Source organism: Artibeus jamaicensis, unplaced genomic scaffold, assembly GCF_021234435.1.
Source record: "Artibeus jamaicensis isolate MK-2021 breed Jamaican fruit bat unplaced genomic scaffold, CSHL_Jam_final contig_233, whole genome shotgun sequence".
Lineage (NCBI taxonomy): Eukaryota > Metazoa > Chordata > Mammalia > Chiroptera > Phyllostomidae > Artibeus > Artibeus jamaicensis.
This window is the reverse complement of record NW_026521486.1, coordinates 51,784,967-51,802,344: the sequence shown is the minus strand read 5'-3', so window position 1 is coordinate 51,802,344 and position 17,378 is coordinate 51,784,967. Positions and strand designations below refer to the sequence as shown.

The 17,378-nt window shown below is 41.6% G+C and overlaps 1 protein-coding gene across 15 annotated transcripts in view; it reads right to left on the bottom strand.

Moving 5' to 3' along the window:
• The window catches only part of PCBP2 (poly(rC) binding protein 2), a 22,269-nt gene extending 4,891 nt beyond the window's left edge, over positions 1-17,378 (bottom strand). Inside the window, exons 1-14 of one of the 15 annotated variants that reach the window (XM_053661529.1) lie at positions 17,140-17,376; positions 14,691-14,851; positions 14,102-14,125; positions 13,979-14,011; positions 13,483-13,599; positions 11,794-11,925; positions 10,411-10,538; positions 9,297-9,384; positions 7,316-7,408; positions 6,204-6,245; positions 4,902-4,974; positions 4,350-4,388; positions 3,311-3,363; positions 2,268-2,437 (exon numbers count right to left, since the gene is read on the bottom strand). In XM_053661529.1, coding sequence (XP_053517504.1) covers positions 2,268-2,437; positions 3,311-3,363; positions 4,350-4,388; positions 4,902-4,974; positions 6,204-6,245; positions 7,316-7,408; positions 9,297-9,384; positions 10,411-10,538; positions 11,794-11,925; positions 13,483-13,599; positions 13,979-14,011; positions 14,102-14,125; positions 14,691-14,759 — 1,061 coding nt within the window. In that variant the 5' untranslated portion in view covers positions 14,760-14,851; positions 17,140-17,376. Of the gene's footprint in view, positions 1-2,267; positions 2,438-3,310; positions 3,367-4,349; positions 4,389-4,901; positions 4,975-6,203; positions 6,246-7,315; positions 7,409-9,296; positions 9,385-10,409; positions 10,539-11,793; positions 11,926-13,482; positions 13,600-13,978; positions 14,012-14,101; positions 14,126-14,690; positions 14,852-17,139 lie in introns of all 15 variants that reach the window. The other 14 variants (XM_053661528.1, XM_053661527.1, XM_037137571.2 and 11 more) reach the window with 14 other exon arrangements.

Below are 17,378 nucleotides of genomic sequence, written 5' to 3'. Positions count from 1 at the left end.
GACAGATTGAAAAAAGAAACACAGCACACACTTCCATGTACAACACACTGATCCAACCCACAAGTCAAGGACAGGTTTCAACAGGAAATGAAAGCAGTCATTCTCCAAACAAGGAACAAATGTTTCACCTACCAATCACTTGTGAAGTTTTGGGATATTAACCCACAGAATTAAAAAAAAAATTTTCTGTAATATAGAAGTTTTCTTCCATCTCCACAGCAATCTAATCAATATACTAGGATGAACAGGGAAAAGAGACCAAAGTAGGTCACTGACTAATCTCAAACTTCAAAGAATGTAACATTTTCAAAGAAAAATCCCGAGGACATAAGTGTAGATAAGAACTAGGGAAGCTTCATTTCTGGCGAGGAAAAAAGTTCTTTGTTTTATGACTGACCATATTTGTAACACAATCCTTACAGTAGAAACTCAAGCACTGTCAAAAACTTTATGTTCAGTCAAGTAGAAAAATTGCATCTACTCCTGAAATAAGCTCCGGATAATAGCAATAACCTGCAGGTACCTGCTGAGGTCTGTGTGGACAACCCCCCTACGAGATGAACTCTCCTCAAAGGTAAACAGGCTCCTCTTAAGACTCCATTTTGTTTACATAATTCCAGGACAACAGCAATCCATAAAGGAGGGGATAAAAAAAAAAGGAACTCGGGTTGCCAAAAATCAGGGCAGAGATGCTTATGACCCATTACTGAAAGCACAGAAATCTTTCTTGCCTAGTATCAGTAATAAAACCAGTTTGTATTTTGCATTCAAACTGGGCCAAGATGAGAAAGCAAGAAGTAAATGCTGGTGTTAAATGAGGCTTCAAGAAGTTTCAACCCAAATCCATAGCCTGGACAGTTTCATTCAACAGGATGATCATGAAGAGTGACTAAATTAAAAAACAATGGTGGAGAGTTCTGCTTCCTTACAATGTAGCCACTGACTTCATATGAGGGTGGGGAACGGAAAGGAGTCAGGCAAGCAGGTTACATTTAAACACCATCTGACAATATTCTAGGCAAGCCTATCCAAGATGATGATTTCCAGCTTCTAAGAACATGACTCCTGACACTTAACATCGACCCTCAACTAGTAACAAGAGGACCAAACCTTTGTAAACAGCTTCTGTGAAAAAGTTTTTTTACCCTCAACATGAAGAATTTGATGTGCTTGTAGCTGAAGAAGAAAAGAGATTCAAACATAGAATGATGTTTTCTACACAAAGAGTAGTGAACACCCAGAGGCATAAAAAGACTCCGGGGGGGAAAAAACAGAATCACTACTAGGGAACTGATAAATTAGCAAAGGGATAAAAGACCATGTAATAAATACATGGTCAGTATAAGCATGACAACAAGAACTCTTACTTGTGAATTCCTTTTCCTTACACTAGGATTCAGAAACTCAACAGAGACCAAATAGTTATAGTGGTAAATAACTAGAGAAAGGCTACATGAAAAGGATAGCTAAGCTCCTTGGGAAATGGGCTAATACTGGTTTAAAATGTTAGTAAGCAATGAGAATGTGGCTTAAGCATTTATGCTTAAAAAGCAAGAAATATTTTTAAAATGCCTTGTAGGATGCCCATTGGACTGTGATTAGTCCTGCTACGATCACGCGTTTAGTAACAACAGTAACCTCACGAAGTCATTAGATACAACGAGGGGAAAAAGGAAAACACACTGACATTTCTGAAATATTAAAAACCTGTGCCTCCCCCTTGCCACAAGCTCTGAACAATGAAACACATTTGCAATTTGAGAACAGTGGACATTTTCAGAATGATAATGGCTGCCTCCAAGAAACTGCTTTACTGTCACACTACTTCCTTATCCTTATTTCAATTAAAGGGTACACTGGAGCCTAAACCCAATCACTGAGAGAAATACTAATCTATGTGACAGACATGTACAGCAAGAGACCCACATTTGGTTCTCAGTATGGGTGCTCTAATCAGAGCATCTGACCTAGTACTGAAGACAAGCTCCCCAACCTTTGCACTCCTAAAATTATCAAAGATCAAATTCAAGCATTCTATTTCCCCTTCTCCAAGCCCATGCAAACCAACTACAACCTGGTTACTTTTTCTTCTAAGAATGGATGAAAACAGAACTAGACTTAAACTGCCCCCCCATCTCCACCTAACCCCCTACCCACACCCATTACCCAAATAATCCCACATTTAATAATGCATTTTAGCATTCCCCAACACACACATTAGTTGTGTGTTGACATCAGTAAGGCAAAAAAAGGTAGGGAACCCTTACCTGACATTGATTAGATACTGAGCCAGGCTAATGCTGGCAGCAGATCCAGTGATGGTAACCTGCCTATCAGTAGATCCTTCCACTGGGTTCGCAATTTTGATCTGCGCCCCAGACATCTGACGGATCTCATTGATTTTGGCGCCCTGACGCCCGATTATGCAGCCAATCAACTTCAGGAAGAAAAAGAAGAATGCATAACAAATTAATAACAGCATGACTAGGTCTAAGAATAGGTCCACCCCTCCAGCCCTCTATAGTTTGGGTCAATGAACAAGGCAATGGAAACTACTATCTGCATCCTATACACTCTACTCATATACTCCTGACTGAGTTATAGATTGCTCTCAACTCTTAGCTATTCTTTTGTCTGACCACACTACAGATCAGAGGCAACTGAGCTGACTCTTAGGAACATCAGTTCATTTTCTTGAGAGTAAACCCAAAGACAGAGCCAAAATGATAACAAACCTAATTCATCATAACAAACCTAGGAATAAAGGTAAATGGGGAGCAACAAATATGCCTAAAACTCATCCTGCCATGATCACTTTACTGTACTGACAAGAACTCTAGTTTATAATGCTTTGTACCTTGAGAAAAAGTTAAAAATTGGTCTATATTCATTCTGTCCAGTACTGTACATACTAATAAGAAGTGATCACTGAACATACCAAGTGTGGTATGACTAATGAAAAATTGGATTAATTTAAATAGCTGCATGTACTGTGTACCACGTTGAACGGCACACATACAACATCCAAAGACCACTGCATTGCTTTAAGCATAAGGCTTCAGATTCTGTAAGAAACCAATGGAAATGGGAATTTCTACTTGATATGAAAAGGTTCTTTGTGCCTCATAAACACTCAATAGTTTTACCACTTGTCTCCACTGAATTTTATTCAGCTTAGGTACTTTAAAAATTTTAATTTGACATCTAAATCCTCCATTTTCTCTCCTGAGACCTTAAACTGCTAAGATGTGTATTCTTTAAAACCAATTCTCATAATTTCATCCAATGACACCCAACTAACTATACTTACATCATTTGGAATGGTGAGTTCATGAGAAGTAGTCTGAGCAGATGCATCCAAACCTGCTAAAAGACAGAAGAGAGCAAGGAAGTTCAATGCACAGCCTACAAATCCCAACTGAGCCGCACATTAATCTAACAGAAGAAAACAAACTGGAAACCCAGCACTGGCTGTTGGGATTCATCACTAACTTGAAAGCCTCCAAGGAGTCAAGAGGGGTAGAGGGGTGGAGAAATAATGCTGGAAAGGTTCCTTGTACACTCAGAAGAGCTGATTTCATGCCATTTCCTGCAAAGCCCAGCCTATTAATGTGTAAGGGGATGGAAGCAAGGGAGAAGGGTGTGTGATATGCTTAAACAGGACCAAAATCTAACCAAGTCCTTCTGCACTTCTCTCCTTTTCTGCTTAAAATTTCCAGCTGTTGTATTCCAATTTTATCTCACCTGATGCTCACTAGCACCAGTGCCAATATCATGCCTGTTATTGGGTACCATGGACTCTTGGCACACATGCAGTTGCTTTAAATACACCTGTATCATATTAACAGTACCCAGCCCCCCCCTTACCTCCCCCACACCACACACTATCCTAACCTACACTTGAAGGTTAAAGAGAATGAAATGGCAGTCAGGTGAGGAAAGTTCATTTCTCCAGATTTATTCCCTGTCTTTTGCTCAATTCCCTGTCTTTTGCTCAACTGCTCATTAATTTGTTCTGGTTTTTATTGTTTTCCAAACAAAAAGAAAAAAAAATCTGAATAGCAAACACCCACACCCATCAAAATGGCACCTGGACTGGAACAGGGCAGCTAGCTAACTCTTCTCAAGGCTAGTCCTGCTCTCAGCTGTGGCTGTTAAACTCAACATGTTTAGAAAGGGATTGGCCAGATCCACCAAGGTACCCTCAGGGGCACCAGGCCCAACCTTTTGCTCTCTCAGCTTATTTCTGCCATGTGCATGTTGCTGGTATGTCATGGGCAGTGAAACAAGACTCCCACCAGTTTATTAATATAACAGTAGAATACTACAGATTTTTTTTTAATCATTACCCCAATAGCCTTTCACCTCTGGAGAGCTGGATTCAATGCCTGTTAAGATACAAGTGAAAATGAGTTTGGTGGTCTCATCCTAACCCTATCGGACAAGTTATTCCTTATACAGAAAAAAAAAAAAAAAAAAAGAAAGAAAAGAAAAAAAAGCCCAAAACAAAAACAAAAACACTACAATTTGGCATAAATGGACTGTCTCTACCCAGGTCTGTGTGAACTGGTGGAGAGAAAGGGGGTGCCAATCAGATCAAAGGGGCAGCAGTGAGGATAGAAGAAATGTCAGCCTACCCTTTGCCTGATAAGCATCCCCAGACCTCAACCCAAACCTTCCAGGGCCCCCTTTTTATTATTTTCTTAAAAGAATAACTCACCCCAAATGAAAACCAAGTTAAACACATTACCTCCTTTGGTTTAGCCACAGAAGATAGGCAAGTTTAAACCAGCAGGATGCTGGGTACGAAGTTTGTCTTAAACAGGTGTCAAACTGAGACCTTGGGGCTGGCCTCTGTCTCGCACTATACCTTACAGAAATAAACACTGAGGTATCCATACCACTGAATCCGGTGTTTCCATGCGTCATGGGAAAATGAGACTGTTGCATTGCCAACTGGTGCAGCTTGGTCAACTGCAGGGAGTAAACAGGAGAGGCTGGGCATTAGAAGAGTAACAGAGCCAGGGCTCAAGCACATTCAAATTCGAAAAAGCAGAATTCCTTATCCTCGAAGTTCACTCTACTACTCAAAACTACAACAGAGGGTAAGAATGGGGCACCTACCACAATTCTGGGAATGGGCAGATTATGAAGGGTTAGAAGGGGAATTAGTACAAGAGAATGAATGCATTCTGGGTGTGTGTAAAGCAGCACTGCCAGCCCAAGAACCACCCCCTCGTGGGCTATTTAATGAAGGTGTTTGCAGCCATTACAAAAGTTGCCTCAGGGACAAGCACAGACAGGCTATGTACACAAACTGTGCAGTGGTGCTAGGGAAAACACACCATGCAGGGTTCTGTCAGAATTGGGAGAAGGGAAGGAGATGAGGGGGCAAGGAGACTGCAAGAAGGACAGAGATTAGGATGAAAGCAAACTGGGTTTTAACCCCACCCCCCTACTAGTTTCTACAGCTATTTTTCATCTATATACACTGTCTTGGCTGTTGTAAAATAATCCCTCTTCAAGTATACTTCCCCTCCTGGGGCCTACACCACTAACCAAGAGCCAAAGTCAACTTCCCTCGTCTAATGCTCAGCACCTGAAAGGGTTAGTAAAGATAGAGGAAAAGTGCAAAAAGAAATGCCCTTGTAACAAAGTCTGAACACCAACACCTTTTAAATGAGTTTTTAGTGGCAAGGAAGGTTTTATTGAGTTGAATACCCAAATATTCCTTCCTATCCTTCTGTGTGTAAATAAGCCCTTTTACCACCCCTCCAGATGCTTTTATAATTATCACCTCAAATTGAGGAATACCCAAAGACAAATCCACCTCCCACTACCCGCCCTGGAAAGGACTCGCTACAGAGATGCACAGTCCAATCAATTTAAATTGTGCCCAGAAATAACAAATGACAGAATACCATGGAACATTTCTCTTTTAGATAGAGTAATCTGGAACATGAAGGAAAGCAGAACCTAATAGTTTCCCAGATTATAATTTCCAGGGATTAAATGTCAAAAGACAAACAGGGTACTACTATGCCCAGATTAAAGATTATTTAAGGGCTGAAATGTGGGATTCACCTTGTGATACTGCAATAGTTTAAGACCCAACTCATTTCTGCCTGCATGGAAGAAAGGAGTGATACAATTTTGGATGGGAGAGGGAGCTTTTCAAAACAAGAAGTAAAAACAAAACTTACATCTGGCTGTGGAATGGCATACTGTCCTTGAATGGTATAGGCCTACAAAAGGAGGAAAACAGTTCCTATTAAAAACCAATCACGGACAGCCACCCAGTGGGAAGAAAAAGACAGATTTCAACTAGCCGGGAAGCCAGAGTTGAATTAAAGAATGGGGAGGCCAGGGATTGCAGCAGTAAATGCTATCTCACAAATACAGTCAGACCCAAGTTGGCCTTCTTCAAACCCTAAATATGATGAATTATTCTTGGAAGCCTATGAAGGAGCCACATTCCCTGCAATCAAAGGCAAAATACACATGGGTTTCTTAATGAAAACGTGGGAAGTGGGATTAAGCAATGCCTCACTTGACCAAGCCCCCATCTTTCTCCCTGTGTACAAGATAGCACAGGAGAAAAAGGGTCTCTGCCCTCAACCACCCCAACCCTTCTACCCATCATGGTAATGTAAGTGATTTGTGTTTGCACAAACCTACATGGCATGTTTTGAAACACTTCCCCTTTCCTATCTTATTTGTCTCTACATCTGCCTAAAGACACCTTAAATGCACTGGAAGCTAGCTGAGTCCCTAAGCACTAGGGAGATGACCACAGAACACACACACACAAAAATTCAGTATTCTAAATCCTGCCTTCTCCCACCTCCCCTCCATACAAGGTACTTGCAGCTCCCACTACACCCTCCTCCCCCCACACCATAACCTCCGAAAAGGGAGCTGGGTCTCCAGGGCAATGGGGTGTGGGACAAGGAGGAGCAGGAAAAGCAGGGAAGGAAGGACTGGCTGGCTAAAACGATGTGAGGCTTCTCACATCAGTGGCCAGTACCCCCACAAGTGCACCCAGGTTGGGGTAGGAAGGTGAAAATGGGGGAGGAGTGGGAGACAAGGAAGAGGGATTGAACAAAAAGAAAAAAAAAAGGAGAGTTGGTGTTACCATCTGGTGGGCTACTCGGCCTGTGTGAAATGAGGTGTGGGGGGGGTCAGTCCAGGTCCCCGTGGACAGGTGGTGTCCACAGCACAAAAATCACCAGCGCCACTGGCCCCCCGCGTGTTGGCAGTCTCGGCTGAGGCGGAAGGATTGAGTGAGCCTTGGAGACTGAACATCCCCTCTCACCTCTAGAGGTGGTCCCTCCAGGTCAGGGTTGAGGCACATGGACGGGGTGGTGTGGGGAAAGCTCGCACTGTCGCTGCCTGTGCTGTACCTGTCCTGTGGATAAATAGAGGATTTCAGTCTCCAGGGCTGTCAATCCGGCACCTTGTCACCAGCATGAAATTCACACAAAAAAAGTTGTTTAATTTTTCTTTTCCTTTAAAAAGTAGCTCACAACACAATTTGAAACGAGCTGCAATCAGTCAATCAAAAAAAAAAGTTACCTAGAGGCAGATTTCATACTGCACAGTTGGGCTATTTTCAGTAAGAATAAAGGGGTAGGGCAACAGAGCTGATACCAGCTCCTGGTCAGTGTGGGATTAAATTGAACCCCTATAGAGCCCACTTTCTCACAAAGGAACAAAAGACACAGGTCCCCCTGTGGACATTGCATGAACTGGTCCATTTAAAAAGGCCCATGTGAATAATCCATGACAGGGCCACTCATGGAAGAAGCTGCAAGCTTTTAGAGGGTGGTCAACTAAATAAAGAGGAGGGAGGGGAGGGAGGGAGGGAGGGGAGGGAAGGGAGGGAAGCAAAGAGGTAAGAAGGGGGTGGTAGGGGGAGGAAAGGGAAATGAAGAATTATAAATAGAAAGGATTGTTGTCGCCCATCCCAGGACTGTTTATAATCCCAATGGGGAGCAGAAGAATCCAGAAGAGCAGGAACCTGGAGTTCCTGGGGAGAAGGAAAAAAACTCCTAAAGCTAAGCCTTGCTACACTGACTCTGGCTGGGCCTTTTCTTATCCTGCCCCTAAACCAGACTGACTGAAAGTCCTTTGATCAAACCAGTTTGTACAAGGCTAACATTAAAAGAAAGGTACTAAACTGTTTCAGTTAACACTATGACATGATTAAGTTCTTGTGAAAACTCCCCGAACTACATGACAAACTAAGTTCCCCAAAACTTGTTCAGTTTTATGCCAACTCAACACAATGTGAATGAGACAGACTTCAAGTTTATGCTTTCCCAGTTCAAATACAAGATGGGACAAAAAAACCCGTGCTTATACACAGGGCAGCCCTATGTGGAAAAGGCAATTTTGAGTAATGCACGAATTTAGGCAGCTACCAAGATAAAAGTCACTATTCCAACCTGAACTCCAGTACTTAAAAAACTGACCTACCTACTCCTCAAATAATAACCAACAAAGCATAAAAACTACCATGGTGATCAGTGCTCGTCATAAAAATCTAACTTCATAATAAACCATGTGCCAAGGATCAAGAGTTTAGGTGGATGAAGGAGTACAGAGCCCAAGGGGGTGGCACTTTGGTGTTCCTACTCAGACACCAAAGGTCAGAGCACCACTGCTCAACATGCTCTCCCCTTCTGTTCTTGCACACTGAACCCTTACCCCAGCTGATTTGTTATGCCATGTGGGTTCAAACCAGTGTTTATGAGGTTAAGAGCCTGGGGGACAACACACTGGAGTTTGGGAGTGAAGGGTAGGAGTAGGGGAGGTGAGGTGAGGTGAGGGGAAGGGAAGTTTGTAGGACACTCAAGTTCTGGAACCCCAATTCTGAGACCACTATCCAGAACTGCCTTCAGAGGTCTAACTCTTTGCTACCTTTATTCAGACCTCTAAACAATACCCCACACATAAAAATGTATGGATGGGGTAGGGAAAGTAGTAACACCAAGGCAATTAATTTAAAATTTAACCCTTTTTTCTAACCCAACCCACCTTAAATCACGAAGTAAATTACCTCTTCGAGTGCCTACAAAACTCCCATTTGCCTACTAAAAATTAAGTAAGGGCTTAGCATTCATAGCTTTCTCCCATACAAAAAATAAAAAAAAAAACAAAACTAAAAGCAGGTCAAACTATGGCCAGAGTAAAGGTTTCAGCAAGCATGCAGTGGCCTGATGTGCTGCTGGCAAAGTTGACATTTCAAATATAATCCTTGTTCATATCTAGCCCAGCAATAAGAATTTTCTTACCTGACCACCTGCAAAGATGACCGGAGAACTGGACGGCTTGGGCCGGTACGGGATGGTCACGCCCTTCGGGGGGGACTGGGAGAGAGTCAGAGGGGAAAAAAACAAAAAGAGATAAGGTTTCAAAGCTGCTTCAGCTGTGTGGCTTAAGCTCACACAGGTTAGTTAAAGACTGCATTTCCATTCCCCCACCTACCAATGTTGTCTCTGGCTATACCTCATCTGAAATCATCTGTAGTTACTTGCCTTTAATGTAAGTAATAAGATGATCCATGGACTACACAGCACACACTAATTCTCATCAAGGTAAATTCCCCTATAATAATTTAGGCATTATTTCCATGTTTTCAAATAAGTCTAATGAACATGAAAAACTTCTGTGTTCATATATGTTCATTTTAGTTGGTGACTTTTAGATCTTAATTTTGGCCTGAATAGGAAATTAAGCCAAAATATGAAATACAGCACACAAATGTTAACTCACATCTAGGATAATACAGACACTGTCCATAAACAGTTCAAAGGCTCCATCAGTATTTTTCTGAACTCTATCTGGAAATTCTATTCTCCTGTGTCACCAATATGGAACCAATTCTGTATGACAACTCTAAAAAGTTTTAATGTCCCTTAATTTTGCATTTCTTGCTTTAATTAAATGGCACATACCAGGACCTCGTAAATCATTCATAAACACCATTATGGATACACTTTTTCTCTACATAACCACCACTTTGAATATAATCCTGCCACAAAACACAGAATTTTAAAAAAAACATGTCAAAGTGGAACACAGCCAAATTTTTGTAAATTTAAAAGGCAACTTAACTTAGCTTCTCAGGAACCCAGATACATCTTTTGTCCAGTAGATAAACTTCCCCTACCAATCCCACTAGAATTGCTACAACCTGAAAGATCACTGCTGCTTAGCAGTTTCTATTCTTGCTCACTATAAGAAAAGCCAAAGCTGGGGGAAGAACATGAACTCAGGGAACCTCTTCCCACCCCCACTGGAGACTTCTAACAGCTTCACCTAATTCTAGTCTTACTAAATATAGATTAGTCTGTCTCCCCTAGAATCACCCTCCCCCCATTCTCAGCATGAGCCTGAGGGCTTACCTCCAACATGACCACACAGATCTGTTTCACACACTCAATGATGGATTGCGGAATGCCAGCAATAGTGATGGCCCGCTCGGTTGAGTTGGGGAGCATATCCCCTGCCACTTGGACCTGAGCCCCTGTACTCTGGAGTAAAAAGAAAGTTAAAATCAGAGAAAAACAGCTCATACTTACTCTTCCAATTTCTCCCAGTAGCAACTTCATAGAGCCCTAAAGCTCAGCAGACTCATCCCACCTCCTATCTTACCCCTTTTAACTTCCCTTTCCACTCTTCCCTTATTCCAGACAGGACTATTTAATGACAGTTATAAATAAATTAGCCTCTGAAAGCCAAGAATAAGCCTGAATAAGAGCCTAAATTTAACCTGCTCTCAAGAAAAAAGTCCTTCTAGACTGTTTCCTGAGCTAATGTTAACTGTGGCCCAAGCAAAATCCCCACAAATGTCACCCACCTTTCATTCTAATTTATTGAATACTTAAATTAAACTCATTCTATGTTCCAGGTACCATTCTAGGTGCTAGGAATACATCAATGAATAAAATCAAACCCCTATTCTCATGGTCTGTACAACATGCTCCTCAAAACTTCAACTCATTTTCCTTTAGGAGTTAAATTTCACTCTAATATTCAATTCAGTAACTTCTAGGTAAGTTAAAAGCTTCCACAATTCAACGTAACTTCCATAACTTAAAGGAGAGCAAGATTACCTTTACATCCCAATATACCTTCCTGTTTTCCCTCTAATATTTAGGAATTTGCCCAAAGAAGAAAATTGCTACTATTATGTATTAAATCGTAAACTCTTTATACATGAAAAAGAATTATGCAGCCTCAGGAAAAACTGGAAATTCTGGTTAACTTTTTCGGTCTTAGGTTTTTAATTTTTTTAAATATTTTATTTATTTATTTTTAGAGAGAGGGGAAGAACGAAAGGGAGAGAAACATCAGTGTGTGGTTGCCTCTTGCACGCCCAACCCTAGGGATCTGGCCCACAAACCAGGCATATGCCCTGACTGGGAATCAAATAGTGACCCTTTGGTTCAGCACTCAACCCACTTAGCCACACTAGCCAGGGCTGATTCGCTGTTCTTTAAATATATGAACTGTATGTATGTATGAATGAATAAATAAATAAGTAAAACTGTACAGGGCTGATTCATTGTTCTTTAAATGTATGAACTGTATAAATAAATAATATAGATAGGTAAATAAATAAATGAACTGTACAATATTTTTCATCCCAGTATAAACAAATTGTATTCTAGGACTGTTACTTTAATAAAAATCTTCACCTCAACAAATGCTAACTTTTCCAAGATAAGAGAAGCAGCCATATGCAGAATACTTATCTTTTCAAAAGAGAGCACAAAAGTCACCAACCTCTCGTATTTCCTTGATCTTGCAACCACCTTTCCCAATGAGAGAGCCACACTGACTAGCAGGGACCACCAGCCTCAGGGTGACTGGAGGTCTACTGGCAGCTGTGCTATTGGTCATAGAGCTGCTGATGTCCTACAAAAAGAAGCTAGTCAGAATGCCAGAATATAGCAAGTTTTAAGCAGACCCCTGGGAACCCGGAACTACCTTAACAGAACCACTTTTCTTAGTAAGAAACATACTGTATGTATCATTATCGCTATCAACAAACACCCAAAAATATCCCCCTCAAAACAGGTATTTCTGAAAAGATAGTAACACCCACAAACTTCCTCAGAATTCACCCTATATATGGTTTATTCACCCTGGGGAAGGCATTCTTGGTAGGGAGAAAAACAATTACTAGTTTTGTAAATTATGAGTTGACTGAAGAAAAGCAAGACCGAAATTAAATAAAATATTAAAAGATGAAATAATGAAACCCTAAATTCAAATAACCATTACTTCCTCTTGGAAATCTAGAAAGATTAAGTAGTACGCTTCTATATATCACTGTTTTAATTTCTTGGAAATACCAGCATTGTAGAAAAAATGAAATTGAGGCTGAGTACTGTCCCCAAACATCTAAAAAGCTGTGGATTTGAAATTTAAAAAAAAAAAAAAAAAAAAAAAAACTATATTGGATCCATAAGCCATAATCTTTGCTGTTACAATATACTCCATCCAAAAAATCATGGTTTTCACCTAGTTAAATTTAGCCTTCTGAAAGTTAACTAATTTAAATATCATTGCTCAGCTGAATGTCTATATAGTAACTAGACCTGGGAACTGCTTAAATGTAAATCTTAAAGTCAAGGACATGTTTCTCATTTGGTTCTAGTGTGAACAGTACATTTTCTGAATGTTTTTTAAGCCCTAAATTCTGGTTTAGCAGGGTCTTGCAGGTCAAGAGGTAACATTTCTGATCTTGGCAAGAATAGCATTTCAGCAACCAATTATCCAAGGACCAATCAAGCAGCAGCCAGAAGCTCTCCTCTGCCTGTAGTATCAATTAGTGATTAGCAATATTACTGCAGAAGGGAGAAGCTGAAAATTGAAGAGAAGACTAGGACAATTCAGCACCTGAAGGTTGAGGTGGCTTGGTGAACAAAAAAACCCCTTCTGCCAAAAAGCCTGAAATCAGCATTTCCCTTTAGATACATAACCTATAAATCATATTCCCTCCTTCCAAGTATAGCTCAAACACAAAATTATCAGGCTGATTTTTTAAAAAATTAACTGTTGGAAGGCATCTGTGTTTCTGAGGAATATTAATGTTCAGCAGGGACCCTAACAAAATGACATTTTGTTCACTCGACTGTGAGTTAGGGACATCAAGTTTACTAATGCAGTGGTGGCATACCTCTAAAACTGTTTTTACAGTGAGTCCCTGGGCAGTAGTCAAACTATTTAATACTGAAGTTGACTTATTTTTAAACTACAATGATCAGATTTTGAGAAGGCTGAAGGGAAGCAAAGAACCCATCTACAAATTTTTTATAATCCATTCTGCCCTTGGATTAATTTATTTTATTGTTTTTCCGTTACAATTGTCTACATTTTGTCCTTGAATTTACAGAAACCTTTGAAAATCACTAAGCTATCTAGAAGCAATTAAAAATGGAGAATGAGGGAGGACAGATAACAACAAACCTCTTCCAGTTTGTCAATGATCATAGCAAAGGCTTTGAAGATGGCATTAGTGGGTCCAGCCAAAGTGATAATTCTCTCAGGACAATTCCCTTCTGAGATGTTGATACGTGCACCACTCTGGATAAGAAACAGGACCAAGAGATTAAACAGACTGAAGACCTGAGCATATATAGACTAAACAAACCTTCCTAAATAAGATGGTCATGGAGCTGCCTATATACATGACCCTGTTACAAGGCAATATCAGCATCATTTCAAATATCGTTCCAGTTTGTCTTCAAAGAAACTACAGAAGTTGCCCTATGTCTTGAATAAACTGAGACTTGCCAGAACTACATTTCCCAGCATACTATTTGTAATTACAAATAACCAAGCCGGAAAAATACTACCATCTTCTCTTGAGACCTTCCCTTCTAATCTCTCCTTAAACAGAGTATTTGCTTATGTTTTTAACTTCCCAAGCTAACAGTCCCCAAAATACCCCCACATAACTCACCTCCTCGCGCATCTTCTTAACTGATTCTCCTTTCTGGAAGAGGAAAAGTCAAGAGTGAATTCAAACTGCTATTCAACTCACACTGACTAAATAGTAATTAGAGTTGAAGTGAAACTGTCTTACCTTTCCGATGATACTGCCAACTTCCTGTGGAGAAAACTAGTGTCAAATAAGAAGGAACTGAAGGAACTCGAAGTGTTCATTATCATAAAAAAGAATTTTTTACCATGAAAGTAATGGAAAGAAACTAAGAATCACTGGGAAGGGAAGTGGGCGGGAATATTCTTTTCACTCAAAATGTATGTGATGGTCTCAAAGAATTTTAAGAAGTGATTAAACTTTTACCTTCTTTTTCAATATAAATTATTTTTAACACATCAAACATATCAACCCCCCCGAAATTTTCTAAAATTGTTTGAACAGAGGAAATCTACTATCTCAAGACATAGCAACCTTTATGAGAAAAATCATATCGTCCAGCTATGACACAGTCTTTGGCTCTAGCTTCTAGTTAAGCTTTTCCTGCTCAGTGGAGCTTCCCAGTGAAGTCTGTCCATTTCACCATTACACTCAGATCTACACTGCTTGAGAAGAGTGTTAAAGCCAGACACCCTACAGTGCTAATCTGATGAGCTCCAAGATACTGCCCTCTCTTCCTGGCCCCTCCCCTAGCAGTTACTATGACCCAATTTCCCAAGCTGGTTATGCATACCTTTCCATGCATAAGTAGCCGGATAGTGAGTGTGACGTTTAATCCACCTTCAATCACACCGGTGTCCATGTTGAGCAGTGTTCTAGGGAGCAGGACTTTGAGTGGTCAAATCTTTGGTCACTGGTGGGGGGTGGGGGGTGGGGGAGGGTGAAAGCCAAAAACTGAAATGCAAACATGACCAAAATGAGAAAAAGAAAATAGAAGAAAAATATTTCCCTGCCATTTTCACCATTATTAATGTTTTGTAACTGACTCTTCCTTAAGTTACAGCAATCAGTTGGCTGTATACATCCAGCACAACTGCATTAACAGCTCAGGTTCCGTTAAGGGTATGGAAGGAGACTTTCCAGGCTCTCATTAATTGTCAGGTTTCTGCTGACTCTCAGGATGAGGAAGATTCCTTCAATTGGCAATGGTTCTAAGGGGAACTGCTGAACATGCATTAGTTGTCCTTCAGCAGAATTAAGTTTCAACGGGATACAGAAACACCTGGAAACCATGAGGACAAACCTCAAACCAACCAACTACAAAGAGGGCAAATGACCTTCTGCTTCTCTGCTAGGGAGCAGCTCAGGCTGAAAGCTAAAGAGGACATGTATGTAAATTTTCTTACTGGTGGTAATTCCTAGGTAAAAAAAATTGAGATGTAGCTATCATTAGTTTAAATGTCAATAAATGACACCAAAGAATTTTTGAAGGATTTAAATCAACAACCTCAGTAAAAAACTATTATTTGAAATGCCCTCCATGTAGGCTTGGTGTTCCATATTCCCCTCAAGGAAATGACTCAATACATTTAAGTACAGCCTTCTCCCAACCCAAGTTGATAAATCACTCAGATTTTTAAATTTTTCCTTGCTCCTGGGTATTAACCTTTGCTACCTCTAAGTCTTTATTCAAGTCTCTCAAATACTTTTCCAAAGAAAATAAAATAAAACTGGTATTGCTAAAAATTTATTGTGTAGTTGTTTTAAGAAACAACAGTAACACCAGCCTTTCCTATCGAGGAGGCCCTTTCCCCGCCAATCCTCAATTTCTTAACATTTGTTTTAGAACATTATGTGAAGAGAATGTTTTTTTATGTGTATCTTTGCTTATAATACTGCCTTAAAACTTAACAATGGCATCTTAAAAATAGGCTCTTTCCAAACTTGTTCAATTTCTCTAGTAAAATTTCAAGGATCCCTCCCTTCAAAACTCAATGATGGCTCTCTTACAGCTAGTTTTCCCTTCACACAACTAGCCATCGTTCTAACTTTGCTCTAACAGAAAGCCTTTACCCTACATATTTAAAAGCATTTAAGTGGCTTCCAGACCATTCTGTATAAGGCAAGCTGCCTCATGGGTATCTTAAGAGTGTGATTATTTAAAAGATGGGTTTTGCAGCCCCAAAACACCCCTCCCCCCATTTTCATAATAATTAATTGCTGGCAAAATTCCAGAATTCAAAACTTTTCAATCATGGGAAAATAAAAGTGCTGGCGGGGATAGAAAGAGATGGGACAGAGTTAAGTCTGTAAGAATGACTTTTTTTTAATAATCTATGGTAGCAAAGTAACAGTTTAATTACTTATTCAAATGTAATAACAAGCACTGTACAAATACAGAAAGGGCAAGAAAACTGAAAACCTATCTGAAGCCATTTTTGAGGTAAGGCACAAAGGTGCATTTTAACTCCAAATCAACCAAAAAAAATCTGTCAGATTTCTCTCCTGACTAGGTCAGTATAAGTGTACACAATCCCAGCAATCCAGCTGTTAATCCTGCAGTCCATTACCCCTTCTATAAATAGCTCGATCTGGGTCTATATCGGCAGGCATTTTGTAATTTCAAAATTCGTTACCCCGAAAGAACGTCCTGAATAACTCGGTAACTGGGAGCCCATCTACCCTTTAACTCCGCAGGCTCCCCCTCCCCATGGTCACCCTAGTGCTTTCCACTTAAAAAAAAATGCTCCCCCGCCCCCCGCAATCCCTCGACTAGAAAAGGAAAAATAATAAAACGGTTCGGTCGGGGGGGGGCGCTGCGACCCAGGGGGAGGGGCGGGACTAGCAGTGTCTCTACGCGTGGCTGCGCCAGCGCCTGACCCCCGCGGGGAGCCGCGCTCACCCGCCAGGCCAGCAAGTCGGCCATTCTCCTCCCCCCACCCTCCTCAACCAACAAATCCACCGCCGCCACCCCAACTGCGCGCGCGCTCTCCTTAACTCCTGCGCAGCGGCCACCGGGAAAAGGCGGGGGGGGAGGGGGGAAGGCCTTGTGCGAGGCCTAGTAGGCCGCAAAGGAGCCAGGGCCTCGCGTGAATGGCCGGGCAGGCAGAAACAGGGGGTAGACGCTCACGCGAGACTACGCGAGGTCGGGGCTCGTGACGAGGACCGAGGCCCGCTAAGAAAGATGGCAAGAGTGAAATTAGCGCTATAGCCGGGGGCGGAGAGAGAATTTTGAAGCTTACCTGCAGGCGCGAGGCGACTGAGGGGAAAAGGGGAGCGGGCGGGAAGGGGAAGGGCGGGAGGCCGGGGGCGGAACAATAGGGGCGGGCGGGAAGGCGAGGGGGCCCCCGCGGGCGGGCGGAGGAGGAAGGGGGGGTGGAGGAGGAGGAGGAGGAGGAAGGGGGAAAGAGACCCCGGGGCGGGTGGAGGGCGGCGGAGGGCGGGCGGGCGGGCGGAGGGCGGGCGGGCGGGAGAGGGCGCA